The sequence below is a fragment of the Equus caballus genome, chromosome 1, assembly GCF_041296265.1.
Source record: "Equus caballus isolate H_3958 breed thoroughbred chromosome 1, TB-T2T, whole genome shotgun sequence".
Classification (NCBI taxonomy): domain Eukaryota; kingdom Metazoa; phylum Chordata; class Mammalia; order Perissodactyla; family Equidae; genus Equus; species Equus caballus.
The window spans coordinates 119881502-119896323 of NC_091684.1; the positions used below are offsets into that span (position 1 = coordinate 119881502).

At 41.6% G+C, this 14822-nt stretch overlaps 1 protein-coding gene and 1 long non-coding RNA gene across 11 annotated transcripts in view; one reads left to right on the plus strand and one right to left on the minus strand.

The window, feature by feature from the left end:
* Positions 1-552: 552 nt before the first annotated feature.
* LOC102149208 (uncharacterized) lies at positions 553-9846 on the minus strand. The gene is made up of 3 exons (XR_288943.4): positions 9472-9846; positions 6404-6511; positions 553-809 (listed from the first exon to the last, which is right to left on the minus strand). It is a non-coding gene; the product is annotated as an uncharacterized lncRNA (long non-coding RNA).
* The window catches only part of FAN1 (FANCD2 and FANCI associated nuclease 1), a 29703-nt gene continuing 24379 nt past the window's right edge, over positions 9499-14822 (plus strand). For 6 of the 10 annotated variants that reach the window (XR_011424440.1, XR_011424439.1, XR_011424433.1 and 3 more), the window contains exons 1-3: positions 9499-9964; positions 10534-11952; positions 13544-13684. Coding sequence is in view for 4 of the 10 variants with exons in the window: in XM_005602844.4 (XP_005602901.1) it covers positions 10680-11952; positions 13544-13684 (1414 nt within the window). In the remaining 6 variants the exon portion in view is untranslated. Of the gene's footprint in view, positions 10109-10129; positions 11953-13543; positions 13685-14822 lie in introns of those variants that run through there. The other 4 variants (XR_011424437.1, XM_070231335.1, XM_023651618.2 and 1 more) reach the window with 2 other exon arrangements.

Sequence of the window (14822 nt, forward strand, 5' to 3'; positions counted from 1 at the left end):
GATCCCCAGGTGCTCTTTGGTTCAACCTCCCCTTCCAGGGAAAACTGCCTTTTGTCTGACAGGATGTCATATTGTGCTTTGATGGAAATGCCTTAAGCCTTCCTCCAGATGGGTAGAAAATGAGAACTGAGCTTCAGTTGAAGCAATAGGACAAGCCCTTATGGGTTTTCATCTACAGAGGACAATACACTGGTCAAGAGGAGCCCTTGGAGGTTTGCACCCTGCATTGCTGCTTACTAATTCAGAAGCTGGCCACCTGGGGTAGACCCGGCCTGAACTGGGCCCCAGTCAGTACTGAGTGGTGATTTGTTGCGAGTTGTATTCAGGTGGAGTTCTCTTCACCGGTGTGCCTTTGTCTTCTAACAGTTTGAGTAACCCCCTGATCTCTAACCTTAGGGGAAAGGTCTTTTTTTTGGTGGTGATTTGAGTATTATATGCCCCTAGCAGTTCCTATTTTCTCTTTAAATTCAATTTGCCAGTCCCATCTCACTGCTAGCTTAGTTCTCTTTCCCTTGTTTGTTTCTTTCATAATAATTTGTTGGGATCAGGATGTTTGACCCTGGAGTGATGATTCATTTTATTTGTACAAGGGCAGTTTGATCATTGCAGAGTTAAAATCACTTTTATCAGGGGCCGGCCCCGTGGCCCAGTGGTTAAGTTCACGTGCTCTGCTTCGGCGACCCAGGGTTTCGCTGGTTCGGATCCTGGGCGCAGACGTGGCACCACTCGTCAGGTCATCTTGAGGCGGCATCCCATATAGCACAACCAGAGGCACTCACAACTAGAATATACAACTAGGTACCAGGGGGCTTAGGGGAGAAGAAGAAGAAGAAAAAAAAAAAGATTGGTTACAGATGGTACACAGGTGCCAATCTTTAAAAAAAAGTCACTTTTATCTTCCCTTTTTTCCCCCCACATCTAGGTGAGATGTATCAGTTCATTCACTTTTTAAAGATAATATTTGATACATTCTGAAGGTTATATTTGTTTTAAATACTTGCTTTGTGCCAGGCACAGTTCTAAGAACCAGGGATATAATGGAGCAAAACATAACAATTCCTACACTTATGAAGTGTGCATTCTGGTGGAATATGTACACACTTTTTCTATATAAATTAGAAGCATAATATAGTATCTGTGAAACCACCTTTTACCTAAAGCACAAACCAATATATGCTCTTCTCCATCTGCTTCACTTGCCTATGTACAGAGGGAACCATGGTTCTGCATTGGTTTTACCATTCCTTCACATTTATATATATTTTACTCTATATGCATGTATCCCTAGTAATGTATTGTTTAATTTTGCTAGTACTTGAATTTTATGAAAACAGTACTATATGTACTCATCTATGGCTTGCTTCTTCACTGTTGATTTCCCTCAAATTCATCCATAATGCTGTTTGTTCATTTTCACTGCTGCATAATACTTGATGCATGTACTACAGTTTTATTTACCTATTCTCTTTAAGACATTTATTTCCAGTTTTACGCTATTGAATAATGCCTTTTGAGCATCTTCTTCCCACACAGTGCTAGTCTACACTCTAGGCTTTAATGTACTTTAGAGTAGAATTGGTAGGTAGAGTCCAAAAGATAATGCCAAGTTGTTTTTCAAAGTAGTTTTACAAATTTGCACTTAATCATATCTTTGTCAGCACTTGGTATTGGCAGGATTAAAAAATTCTGTAACCACAGAATAATTACCAAAATGAGGAAATTTACCATTGATATAATGCTATTAATCCACAGGCCATACTCAAATTGGTCAGTTGTCCCAATAATATCCTTTATAGCTCTTTTCCCTGGTGCAGGATCCTTCCAAGATCACTCATTGTATTTGACTGTCATGTCTCTCTAGCTTCCAGTAATCCAGAACAGCCCTGAGCCTACCTTTGTCTGTCTTTACTGTAACCTTTTTGAAGTATACAGGCCAGTTATTTTATAGAATGTCCCTCAAAATTGGATTTATCTGTTTTCTCAAGATTAGATTCAGGTGATGCAATTTTGGCAGGAACACCAAAGCACTGGTGTGTCTTCAGTACTGCATATACAGAGGTTCAGGATAGCAGTTTGTACCAACGAAGCTGGTGAGGAAAAGCAGCAGTTTGACAACTACCACGTCTCCCCACTATACTTTTCCTTTTTAATTAGTAAGTAATTTGTGAGGGAGATACTTTGATGCTGTAAATATCCTGTTCCTTACCAAACTTTCACTCAAAACTTTTAGCATCTATTGATGATTTTCTCACTCGATCATTTCTTCTATGTCTATTAATTGACATTCTACTGTAAGGAAGAGCTTTCCCTTCTCATTCATTTTTATCAGTATAGACTCAGATTTTTATATTATTCAATGCTTTATAATCCTTTCTTATCATTTTGATGCTCTAGTTGTGCCTGACTTGTCAAATGGAAGGCCCTTCCATCAATGTATCAAATTAACATGTACATCTTAAATTCACAGTGTTATATATCAAATATATTTCAATTTAAAAAACTGATTCCTGAGTTCTGATGTATCCCCATCACTCTTTTGAGCATTTCTTTATTTTTTGGTGCTACAAAATATTCCTTAAGTAAATATTCCTTAAGTAAAGGCTTATCCTTTACTTTCCCTGACATCAACCATTTTTCCAAAGAACCTGGTTCCTCTTAGTGGAGAATGGTATTTCCAAACAAAGATCTAGGTGCTAGGTGCGCTCATTGCTACTACTGCTTCTAGGCCCACTCAACAGACAGGAAATTGTGGTTTTGTGTGTGTGTGAGTGTGTGTGTGTTTGTGTGTGATGTATTCCATGCATGACTTGATACTGCTACCTCCAGTTCAAATCCAATACCACTGCAGATTATATTCCAGTTTTCACTCTTTCCATATTTGTAATGTGTTTTCCAACAGTGAGAAATCTTACTTTCGTTATCTTCAATATATTTATTCATTTGCTCAAGCCTAGAATATACAAGTATTTTCAGAGTTATTAAACTTATACCACTGGGAAAAGGAAAAAATATGCATTCTACCATTGTTGAATGTAATGTTCTGTATTTCAATTAGTTCAAAGCTTTAATAGTTTTGTTCAGTTATCTTTATTGATTTTCTTTGGTTTAGTTCTATGAATTAGGGAAGGATGTTAAAATCTCTAACTAGGATTGTGGATTTGTCTGTTTCTTTAATTTTGTCAGTTTCTGCTTCATGTATTTTGAAGCCCTTTTATTAGGTATATATGCATTTATGATTTTTATGTCTTCCTCATGAATTGACCCTTTTGACTTTATAACATGACCTCTTTTTCTCTGGTAGTACTCTGTCTTGAAGTCTACTTTCAATATGATGATACAGCTCTTTTGATCTGTGTTTGAATAATATGTTTTTTTCCATTCTCTTACTTTCAAATTGCATCTGTCTCTTATATATGTCACGAAGTTAGGGATTGCTTTTTAAGTCTAATCTAACGAGATCTGTCTTTTAATTGGAGTATTTAGTCCATGCACATTTCATGTAGTTATTGGTTTGGTTGTATTTGGTTTTACCAGTTTGCTATTTATTTTCTCTTCTTCCCTTCTAATTTTATTTCTCTGTTCCTTTTTTCCTACTTTGTAATCAAATAAAGTTAATAAAATATGTTAATATTCTATTTGAATTTCTCTATTAATTCATTAGCTCTACCTCTTTGCATTAATTTGTAGTTGTTTAGGAATTACAATGTGCATCCTTAACTTATCACAGTCTACTTAGAGTTAATATTTTATCACTTCATATAAAATATGAGACCTTGGCAGCAATATAGTTACATTTACACTCCCATCCTCTTTGCTTTGTTGTCATATATAATTCATCTACATGTTATAAACCCTACCATACATTAGTATTTTTGCTACTACCCTCCAGTGTCTGCCTGCTTTTGGTTATTCAAATAGGCGTTTTTTTAAACATTATTTTTATATTCCTTATAATTTGTTTAAAACTGTAGCCAAACATTTGTTTATATAATTTTATATTGCTTATAATTTACACATTGTTTATACTTGTTATTGGCAAGATTTTTAGCCCAATGAAATACAAGCTACATTGGTCATTTACTAGAAATGGAAATAGCCATGACTAGAAGCCTCTTAATTTAACTACAGTCATGTTTATCCATCTCTTATATTATGGTTAGCACTTCTTATCTCATTTCAGGAATCCTATAACACCCTCAAGATAATAAAATTACTCTTCTATATTTTCTTCTAGAAGTTTTGATTTTTGCTTTTCACGTTTGTTACTTTAATACTTCTAGCCTTAATCTTTGTATTTGGTATGAGAGAGGGACCCAATTTCATTTTTCCACGTAGGTAACCAGTTCTTAAAAGCCATTTATTGGATAGACTAGCCAGATTTTCCTCAGTGCACTGTACCATTTACTGTGTTGGGTACTGGATTCATTGCATTCCCATAATAGTGTTGGATTTTGTTCTGCTGTGCAGTTCCATTACTTGGAATTGGTCGTATGCTTTTGAGACTTGCTTTTAGCTTAATTATGGTGAGTGCAGGGCAGAATTTAGTCTAGGGCTCTGTGAGTTGGTCTGCCTATTTTTTCTCTGGCTGTTCTCTCTCTAGCTCTAAGTCTATGTAGATCATTATTCAGCCAAAGTCTCAAGGGGCCCTGCCCTGTAGATCTCTGGAGCCCTGGAGAGGTGCAGCTTCCTCCTCTCAGGGATTCTGCCCCACAAACTCCAGCCGCTTTGGCTTCCCTGAATTCTAGTCTCTCTCTAAACTCAGCAAGACCCTGTGCTGTGGCCTGGAAGCTGCCTCCAAACGGTGAGCTTGTACAATCATTGGGTTCGCGTGTTTCCCCTCTCTCAGGGACCACAATCCTGCACTGCCTCTTTCAAATATCTGAAAACCATTATTTCATAATATTTTGTCTGGTCTTCTAGTTGTTTAAAGCCGGAGGTTAACTTTGGTTCCTTTTATTCTGGCCTATCTGGAAGCAGAAGTCTGCCTATTTTATGAATTTAAAATATTATTTTGAAACTGGGAACATAAGTAAGATTCACCATACCAGGAAAAGATTGTATGGCCTAAAACGTCTGCTAATCCCTACAACTAAGAAAAACCAGAATCTCTCCCAAGGACATTGCTTCTTGAACAGCTTTTTCAAATGGTGGCTCGTTTTTTCCCCCCCAGTCTTCACTTGGCCTGGAGACGGATAGATTAGTTACCCTTGCTTCTCATTGCCACTTCAGGCCACTCTCTCTGCCTCTCTAAACCCCTCCACTCCCATCTTTGAATCTCAAGTCATTAGGTCATTGCTAGCTCTCTTGTTACAGTCATTTACCGACCACTTCCTTGTCCTCCCGCCAGCACAATCACTTCTTCTCATTCCTTGCACAGTCACTCTCTAAACTAGTCCTGTCTTAATTCTTGATGATTTCAGTATTCATCTACAGGATCCTTCCCTCTATCCTGGCTTCTCAGTTCCCTGACCACCTCTTCATTGATCTTGTCCTGCACCCCATTTCAGCTATACACATGCGTGATCTTACATTAGTTTAATGTGATTCCTATAACTGCACCTCCCCCATTATCCTAATTCCAAACATCCCGCTCTCTGACCATCACCTCCTATCCCACTGGCTCTCTCACTCTCAAATCCCAGTTGAGCGATCCTTTAACCCATCTGGGTCATCCAGTCCCCTGATCCAACCATCTGTTCATTGTCCCTTGTCCACAATCGCCTGCATGTTTGCACTCCATCCTTAGCCATCATTTTAATTCTTTCTTTGTATAAACACTCAACTCTCTTGCTTTCCCTTGCTGCTTCATACTTATTTGGTAAAAAACCCAACTATGATTAAATCTACCTTTGTACCTCTCTCTGTCTGCACTTGTGTGGCTAAATGTGGCTCAAGAAAAACATGCAACTCTTGCTAGATCTCACTTTAAATTCATGATCACTAACTTCGGGTGGGTCCTCAATGCTGTTGGCAGTCATTTTCTCTTTCCTTTGCCCTTTCCCTCTGCCACACTCCTAAATGACCACTCCATATCTTTCCCCTTTTCCTAAAATCTCCAAACACTCTGCTCCTCTTGACTCTTGGCAGATGACTTTGAGAAAACAGAAGTAATCAGAGAACTTCCTCAAGTTCTCTGCTCTATATCTGCCCATCCTACCACCACTGGTGGCCACACTTTGCCTCCTGTTACTATGGATGAACTCTTAATTAAGGCCATCCCCTTGTGAACTGTATCCTGTCCTCTCACCGACCTAAGAACACTCCTCCAGCAAGTCTCCTTTCTCTCTCCTGCTTCATCAAATTTTCACTCTCCTTGATCATTCGTATCAGTATATAAACATATTATTTTTTCCATCTTAAATAAACACTCTTAACCCCAATTCCCCCTTGAGCTCTGCCCTACCTCTCTGCTCTCCTTCACCGCAAAACCTCTTGAAAGAGTTGTCTGTAATTCCTGTTGTTGAAGAGGAAAAACTTTTCCTCTACCCTCTTAGTTTTAGTTCCTGGGGGCCTGTGAATTAAACCAACAAAAGACAGATTAACAGGAAAATTATTTGTATACATTATGAGAGCTTACAAAAGAATTGCAAGAATTGATAAATGATTCAAGTTAGAGGTTTATAAATCTAACTTAATAGAGAAAAAGAGCTGGGGGAGAAAAGGTCTTTGGGAAAGAGCAAATGGGTTTCTAGAAGAACAAATGGGAGATAAAAAAGTTTGTGATGTTTGTTCACATAGGTGCAAGTGGTCTTTCCGTCCTCATGGTCCTAAAATTCCCCCAGAGAGGGAAGTTATGGTAGGTTTACTCTTGGTCTCCTTCCCTAATGAAAGCCACCCCAAAGAGGGAATTTATGGCAGCATCATTTCCCAAAAGCTTCTGCTTTTAGTCATATAAGGGAAGCTACAAGAAGGCTTCTTTTTGCATCTGTTGAATTCCAAATGTCTTTAGCTTAAAGTAATCTTCATGCCAACACTGGGGTTCTGAATGGGTTATCTCCAATCCCTGTCTCCCCATTCTTTCCTGAATTCTCTTCAGTCATCCCACCATTCCACAACAGTGGCTTTTGTCAGTTACCAAATGCCTTCCACATTGCTAGGTCTAATGGCTGCTCTCAGTCCTCTTCTTACTTCCCTTCTAGCTGCATCTGACACCCCCCTAATCCTCAACACATTTTATTCACCTGGTTTTCTGGATGCCAACTCTCTGTTTCCCTCCTTCCTCGCTGCTAACTTCTCATACTCCTTTGCTGGCTCACCCTCATCTCCCTCTTCTCTCTTTATTGCACTGTTCAGTCTTCTGACCATTTGATTATCTTACAGGCACACCTTGGTGCCATATAAAGCCTGTACCATATAAACCCTGATGACTCCCAAATTTCTATTTCCTGACCTGATTTAATAAATAAATTCAAGTGTCTTTTCATCCACAAGAATGTCTTATTGGCATTTCAAACGTACACGTTGCTGTGGTCTGAATGTTTATGTCCTTCCCAAATTTGTTGAAATCCTTATGACTACTGTGATGGTATTAGGAGGCGGAGCCTTGGAGAGGTGGTTAGGTCATGAGAGTGGAGCCCTCATGAATGGGATTAGTACCCTTATGAAACAGACACCACAGGGCTCCCTAGCCCCTCCCACCATGTGAGGATACAGTGAGAAGTCTGGGGTCCAGAAGAAGGCCTTCGTCCACCATGCTGGCACCCTGATCTTGGGCTTTCGGCTTCCAGAACAGTGAGAAATAAATTTCTGTTGTTCATAAGCCACCCAGTCTGTGGTATTTTGTTAGAGCAGCCTGGATGGACTAAGACAGATGTCTGAACTCTTGCTCTTTCCCCTCCATCCTTCCAGTTGATAGGCCAAAGACTTAAGAGTAGCCTTTGAGTTTTGTCCTCCTCTCATACCTTACATCCTTTAACATGAACAAAATCTGTCAGTTATACCTTCTAAATGTATCCAGAATCTGACTACTTCTTATCAACTGCAGTGCTAGCACTTTGACCCAAGCCACCATCATCTCTCCTTGGATTACTTCATTAGCCTTCTGTTTTCCCTGCTCCCATTCTTTCACCCTTTGCCCTCCCCTCATCATCCATGTTTAACACAACAGGCAGAGTGGTCCCTCCACATCACTCTAAGTAAATGCTAAAATCCATATAATGACCTGAATGGCCTTATATGAGGTGTGAGCAAACTATAGGCAGAGGCCAAATCTGGTCAGCTGACTATACTTGTAAATAAAGTTTTACTGGAATACAGCCACACTCATTTGCTACATATTGTCTACGGCTGCTTTCACATTATAACAGCAGAGTGTGAAGAGGAGAGTGTGACCAGAGACCCTATGGCCAGCATAGCCTAAAATATTTACTTCCTGGCCCTCTACGGAAAAAGTTTGCCTCCTGCTCCCCCCCACCGCAATCTGCTCTCTGCCACTTCTCTCACTCTCCTTCTGCTCCAGGCTTTGTGGTTTTCTAGGTGTTCAGACTTGCTAGGCAAGCTTCTGCCTCAGGATGCACTCTCTGCTGCTGTTTCTTCTGCCTACAATCCTCTTCTCTCAAATACCCACTGCTCTCAAACATGTAATCTCTTAAATATCCACTCCTTTAAGTCTGCTCAAATGTTATCTTTTCAGTGAAGCCCCTTTCCTTACCACTCCTTGAAATTGTAATCCCTCTTCCCACCCTCACCGTGATGTTCCTGGCTTTATTTCTCTTCAAAGTACTCATCTTTTCATTGTCTACCTAATTGATTTCTTTTTTTTCCATATCTTCCTCCATCAGAATGTATTTTCCATGAAGGCAGAGATTCCACCTGCCCCCGCACCCCACGCCCTCCCCACATCCCCCCCCCAACCCCGCATTCTTCATTCTGTTCACTGCGGTATCTTCAGCACCAAGAACATGGCGTGGCACAGGTAGGCACTTGACACGTATTCGTTGATGAATTCCCTATTCACATCCCTTTTCTCTTTGAGTTGGTTTACTCATGCATTCATTCGACACATATCTGTGGAGTAATTACACATGCTGGCCACTGTTGCAGGCGGTGGGAAAGAGCAAAGACGCAGCCCCTGCACTCAGAAAGCTTACGTTCTGGGTCACTAAGGGGGATGCTGGAACCTGCTGGTATCAGCACTCAAGAGCTGACTGATAAACTTTCAGTAATTTTTCCGTTGTTAGGGACCAGCCCCGTGGCCGTGTGGTTAAGTTCGCGCGTTCTGCTTCGGTGGCCCAGGGTTCCAATCCTGGGCGCGGACATGGCATCTCTCATTAGGCCACGTTGAGGCGGTGTCCCACATGCCATAACTAGAAGGACCCACAACTAAAATATACAACTATGTACTGGATTTGGGGAGATTTGGGGAGAAAAAAAAGCAGGAAGAAAAAAAAACATAGCCATTATTATAAATTAAATTATATAACCTCACAATTAAACTATTAAAAACAAAAGGAATGAATACTCCAAACTCACCACTCCCTAATTACTTGGCTACATTTTATTATTCCTGTGCTCTTGCGGTTATTTACGTCTATTGTATCAAGGCGGCGAACAGCACATCTTTTGGAAAACCCGGCCGGCGCTGAGCCGCCCTCCTTGCTGACTCGCTGGCACTGGTTAAGTAGCGTCCATGCCTGCGTCTTCTCCCGGGAGGCCGCTTCCCTTCGACAGTGAATGCTAATACTCCCCCGACAAGCAACCTTCCCACCGCCTGGGGAACCGAGGTTCCCTCCGAGTGCACGTGTAGGGGCGCCCCGGGCGGTCAGCCTTCTCCAGGCGTGAAGGCAAGGAGGTGCACGAGCCTCTCGCAAGGACACGGCCAGCCGCGGCCACCGTAGATGGAAGGACAGCCTTTCACATGGACGGGGGAGGAGATCGATCACTCGAGCCTCCACTTGCCGAGCCTGTGCGAGCCGAGACGCGGGGATCGGCTGGGAATGCCTGGGCGCGCGGAGCCTGGTGGGAGGTGCGTGGCGGCGGGCTGGGGTCGCGGGCGGGCTGGGGTCGCGGGCGCGGCTGGCCGGGCGGGGGAGCTGTGGGAGGAGGGCGGCAGGGCGGGTAGCTGGGCGGGCGACCTGGCTCGGTGGCGGAGCCTCGCAGCCCATTCCAGGTGCGCGGCCGCGGTGGCCGAAGCTGCAGCGCGGGCTCCAGGCGTGTTCACAGATGCTCCCGAGCTGGGGCGTTTCTCCGCAGGCCTGTGAGGCAGGAGTGACCCTAGGGGTTGCGCAGAAAGGCATTTGCTCCCCCGCAAAAGTTAATGATGCAGTGGTTTTAAAAGGAATGTGGAATAGTGAAGTTTTCCCTTTTTAAAAATTGGTAATTTTAGATCTTAAAGAGAGGTCTTAGAGATCATCCCTACGAAGTCCAGCGCTGTCATGTTATGGCTAAGTGTCACGCTGAGATAGCGTGTGGAACTCGGAGTGGTTTTTCCTTATCACAGGAGATACTGCTATTGCATGTTTTAGAGCTTACTTTTTTCCCTCTGTTGTTGAATTCATAATAATGTTTTTAATCCACGTGTGTTTTATTTTGTAGGAAGAAGAAATTGTCTAAACAAATAACATGAAGTCCAATAGAATCCCGCTTTTTATTATTTCAAGTCAGGGGAGTAAAAGTAAACCATTGCTATCTTTCCGCAGTGATACCCTGTGTTTTATTACTCGAAACACCCAGTTTTCCTAATGTTCATGATGTCAGAAGGGAAATCTCCTGAGAAAAAAAGACCTCGTAGAAGTTTATCACTCAGCAAACCTAAAAAAAATGAATCTACGAACAACTCTATTATTTCTTTTTTTAACAATGCACCACCTGCTAAACTTGCCTGCCCCATTTGTAGTAAAATGGTGCCAAGATATGACTTAAACCGGCACCTTGATGAAATGTGTGCTGACGATGATGACGGCACTCCAGTTGATCCAGGGCATGTTGGCTTAATGAATTCAAATGCATCCACAGTGGATTTAACCAACATTGCCTTAGAAGATATAATGCCAAAGAAGTTGTCACCATCGAAGACAAATTTAACCCCTGGTCAAAGTGATTCAGCAAAGGTGGGCGTCAAACAGCAGACCAGCCCCTACTTTAAAAGTAATGCTGGCTTGGTGTGCAGAACTCAAGATGAGCTGAGACATCATAATGTGAAAGTAATTCCTTTGGGAAGCCTGTCATCTAAATTGTCCAGAAGATACAGGAAAGCTAAAAGATCAATAGATAAGGATGAAGAATTTGCCGATCAGAGTCCACAGAGCTCCTCATCCACAGTGGTTAGGAGCCTGCTTGATAACTGCTCAGAGATTGAGGACAAGGATCAAATTTTGGAGAACAGTTCTCAAAAGGAAAACATGTTTGCCTCTGATTCTCTTAAGGAACAGAGTAGTCCTGAACATACTGTAGAAGGCGCTACAATAATGGAAGCAGAAAGCCAAAAGGCTACCCACGAATGTGGGATATCAATCCTGACCCCTGCCTTCTCAGATAATGCTCCCCTGTTATTTTCACCAGATTTAACTCCTGGGAATAAATTACAGTCTACTTCAGAGGACAGTCTTGCAAGGCAGGCAAGTTTCAAAGGAGTAGATGGTAAAAGTGTTGAAAACTGTGAGGTAGGTAGTTGTGAAGAGGTAAAAATGACTTCTGCTTCAGAAGCTAAAACACAGTTGTCAGATTGGGAAGCAAAATATTGTTCTACCCAGGATGCTTCTAAATGGAGTAACATCCAAGATCTTCCTCTGGAAGGTGTCAGTGACTTAAAGAATGAAATCACTCACATAATTCCTTTGGAGCAGGGCTCAAGCTGTGACATTCCTGGTAAAACAGTCCCAGCACCACCGAGTCATCCTTACTACCTTCGGAGTTTCCTTGTGGTGCTGAAAGCTGTGTTTGAGAATGAAGATGATAGGATGCTCTTTGATGAAGACGAGAAGGGAATTGTAACTAAATTTTATCAATTATCAGGTATCTTAAACCTGTTTGCTTTCAAGTTTTTGTTTCCCAGTTGCTGTCCTGATTTGGGCGGTGATGTGATGGGCAGTAATCTCATGGCCACAAGGAGTCAGTGTGGTTCTGGGAGTCCTCTGAGAGTATACTCGGGAATCAGAGCCTACGACAAGGTTCATCCAGAGAGGGATATGCATATAGAAGAGACAGGATTTCGTGCCTGATGATGTCTGCTCCTGTAGTATCATTCTTACCAGCTAGACTTTGGTTATAGTAGCTGTTTTTTCTTTATATGTATATTTGATGGTGTTAAACAGCCTTTTTCAGATTAAAAAAACAACAGTGTGACTTAGAAAAGTGTACTTTGCATCTCAAGCATGCAGTTTGGCTTACTATTAAGTTGTTTGGTTGTTTTTGCACACCATTTCCTCAAAAATGAAAGTAAAATACGGAAAAAACAAACCGACCGTGATATGTATTGAGACATATTTTTTCCTCCAACAATATTTCAGGTTCCTGGACTCTGCCTTTTAAAGTCAGGGTGTGGAGGAAATGGAAACTTTCAAGCTAAGTTGGTACATTTAAAAATATTAGTCTATGCCTCAATTCCTTGGCAGCCAGATGTGGCTCTAAGCCGATAGTGCAGGTTTGGAACAACAGCCACCCTTGTTGCACTGCTAATCCAAAGAGCCATGATATCTTTATGGAACTGAGTCCCTTCTGAGATGGGGAAAGCTTACTTGGGAGCTACAGTGTCCTCTAGTTATGTGTAGCCAGGTCTGACTCCTCACTAGAGTGAAAAAAGAAATCCTGAACAATCCTATTAATGTTTACGAGAGGGGTTTTTGTTTTAAATTCACAGAGTGGAATCTTACGGTTTTCCTTGTATTACTCTTGAACATGGGAGGATACTTCTTTGGGCACAGTTGCGTAAAGTACCCACACAGTTTCCATCTCTCCTTGTGCTGCCCTCACCAGAACATGGACATGATGATACTGCATTGACTCTTCTATCCAGAGTAGTCACAGATCTTTGGTTGGGTGCTGGTTGCATTCATGCGAGCGTTTGTGTAGTTGTGTAGTTGGTTGTTTGCCTCCGTGCAATTTAACATGGGGAACCTAGTTCTTAGAATTTTAAAAATTGTCAGTAATCATTACCAATATTGGAATTTTTTTCATCATTTTTACTGTCATAGAATACCTTATCTTGTTTAGTCTTTCCACCAACTTTGGGAAGGGAGTGTTATTGCCTCCTCACTCCATCCTTTTTCTTTTAACAGAAGAGAAAACAGTCTCAATAAGGTTCAGTGACTTTCACACAATTCAGAAGTGGCGGTGCTTGTCCAGGGCTTTCCATCCTGGATGCTCTTCCTGTCCTTTGATGACAGGCACAGGGGGCAAGGAGACATCCCCATAGGGACTTTCTATTTGAAACAAATTACATCTTCCAAAGTAAGAGAAAGATTTTCTTGGAAGATTAGTTGAGTAATCATATGTGTATTCCTAATAGAATATATTTTACTCACCTCAGTTTTTAAAAGTAAATGATATTTGTATGTTGTTTTTGAGAAGAAAAATAATATTTTTCACTATTTTAACTTTATTGCAGTTAGTGGTCAGAAGTTATATGTAAGACTTTTTCAACGTAAATTCAGCTGGATTAAGATGAATAAATTGGAATATGAAGAGATTGCCTCTGACTTAACACCTGTGATTGGAGAATTGAAGCAAGGAGGCTTTCTTCAGACAGGTATGATTCATTGAAGTAAATGTAAAATGAAAATAAGACATGAAGAATTAAGTTTCTGCAGAGTGATGGTGATATTAGTGTGGTGCCATCTTCTGGTTGGTGTCTGATAAGTAATAATTGGTGTGCGTGTGTGTGTTTTTTAATTGAGTTTTTAATCTTCTTAGGGCAACAAATTATTCATGTGATGTTAAAGCCATTCTTAGCCTGGGTTAAGACTTCTACGGTAGTGGAAGGGTGTTTACTATTGTTTTTTGACTGTCACAGATTTAGGATCATAAAGTCACCTAAGGATGGTTATGTGGATGTGTGCCACAGGAAAAACTCATCTCTCCTCATCTCTCTCCTTCCAGCAAGAACTTGACTCATCTTATTCAGATTCCTCATCTTTATGATAGAATAAAACTGGTTTCTTTGAAGCTAAAATTGGCTCTAAAAATTTAATCTCCCCCCTCCCCCCAGCCCCATGCACACACATACAGGTCTTCTAGTTTACAAGTTGATTGCCTCAAGAATTGTTCAATTGACTCCAGCCTATGTGAATGTTAGATAACCTTGGTTGTCCTGTCAGTAGCACTCATTAAGTCCCTACCTGCCTTGAGTACAATATTGTACCTGAATCTTAGTTATAAGGAGAATGATAGATGTGAGTCTTGAGTTCAAGTTGCTGACAGTTTAGACTGAAATAAGCAAATGAAGCCAAAGCCAGCTGGTTTGTGTGTGGAAGAGTGTGTAGTGGAGAGCAGTAAGTGAATGAAGTCAGGGTGAATGTGGTGGGCCTGGAGGAGGGGAGACAGGAAAATTGAGGGAGAGGCCTGGAGGCTCACTGACAGTGAGTGATTAGGCAGTGGCACACGGCGCCCTCCGTGGAGCAGTGCTTCCCACATGTCAGTGCCATCAGGGTCACCTGGGAGCTTATGTCCCCACTTGACTCGGAAGATCTGGTGCAAATTCCATAAATCTCCATGTTTAACAGGCATGCCAGGTGACTGCTGCAGGTGAGCCTTGACTTCCGTTAAGTAACCTTCAAGCAACAAACCAGAACGCCCGTGGCTCGCCGTGGCATTCAGTCAAGTCCAAGTTCTGCCCTTGAGCCTTACAGCCCTGTGGGAGCTGGCTCTGGCCATCTCTCTTGCCCACT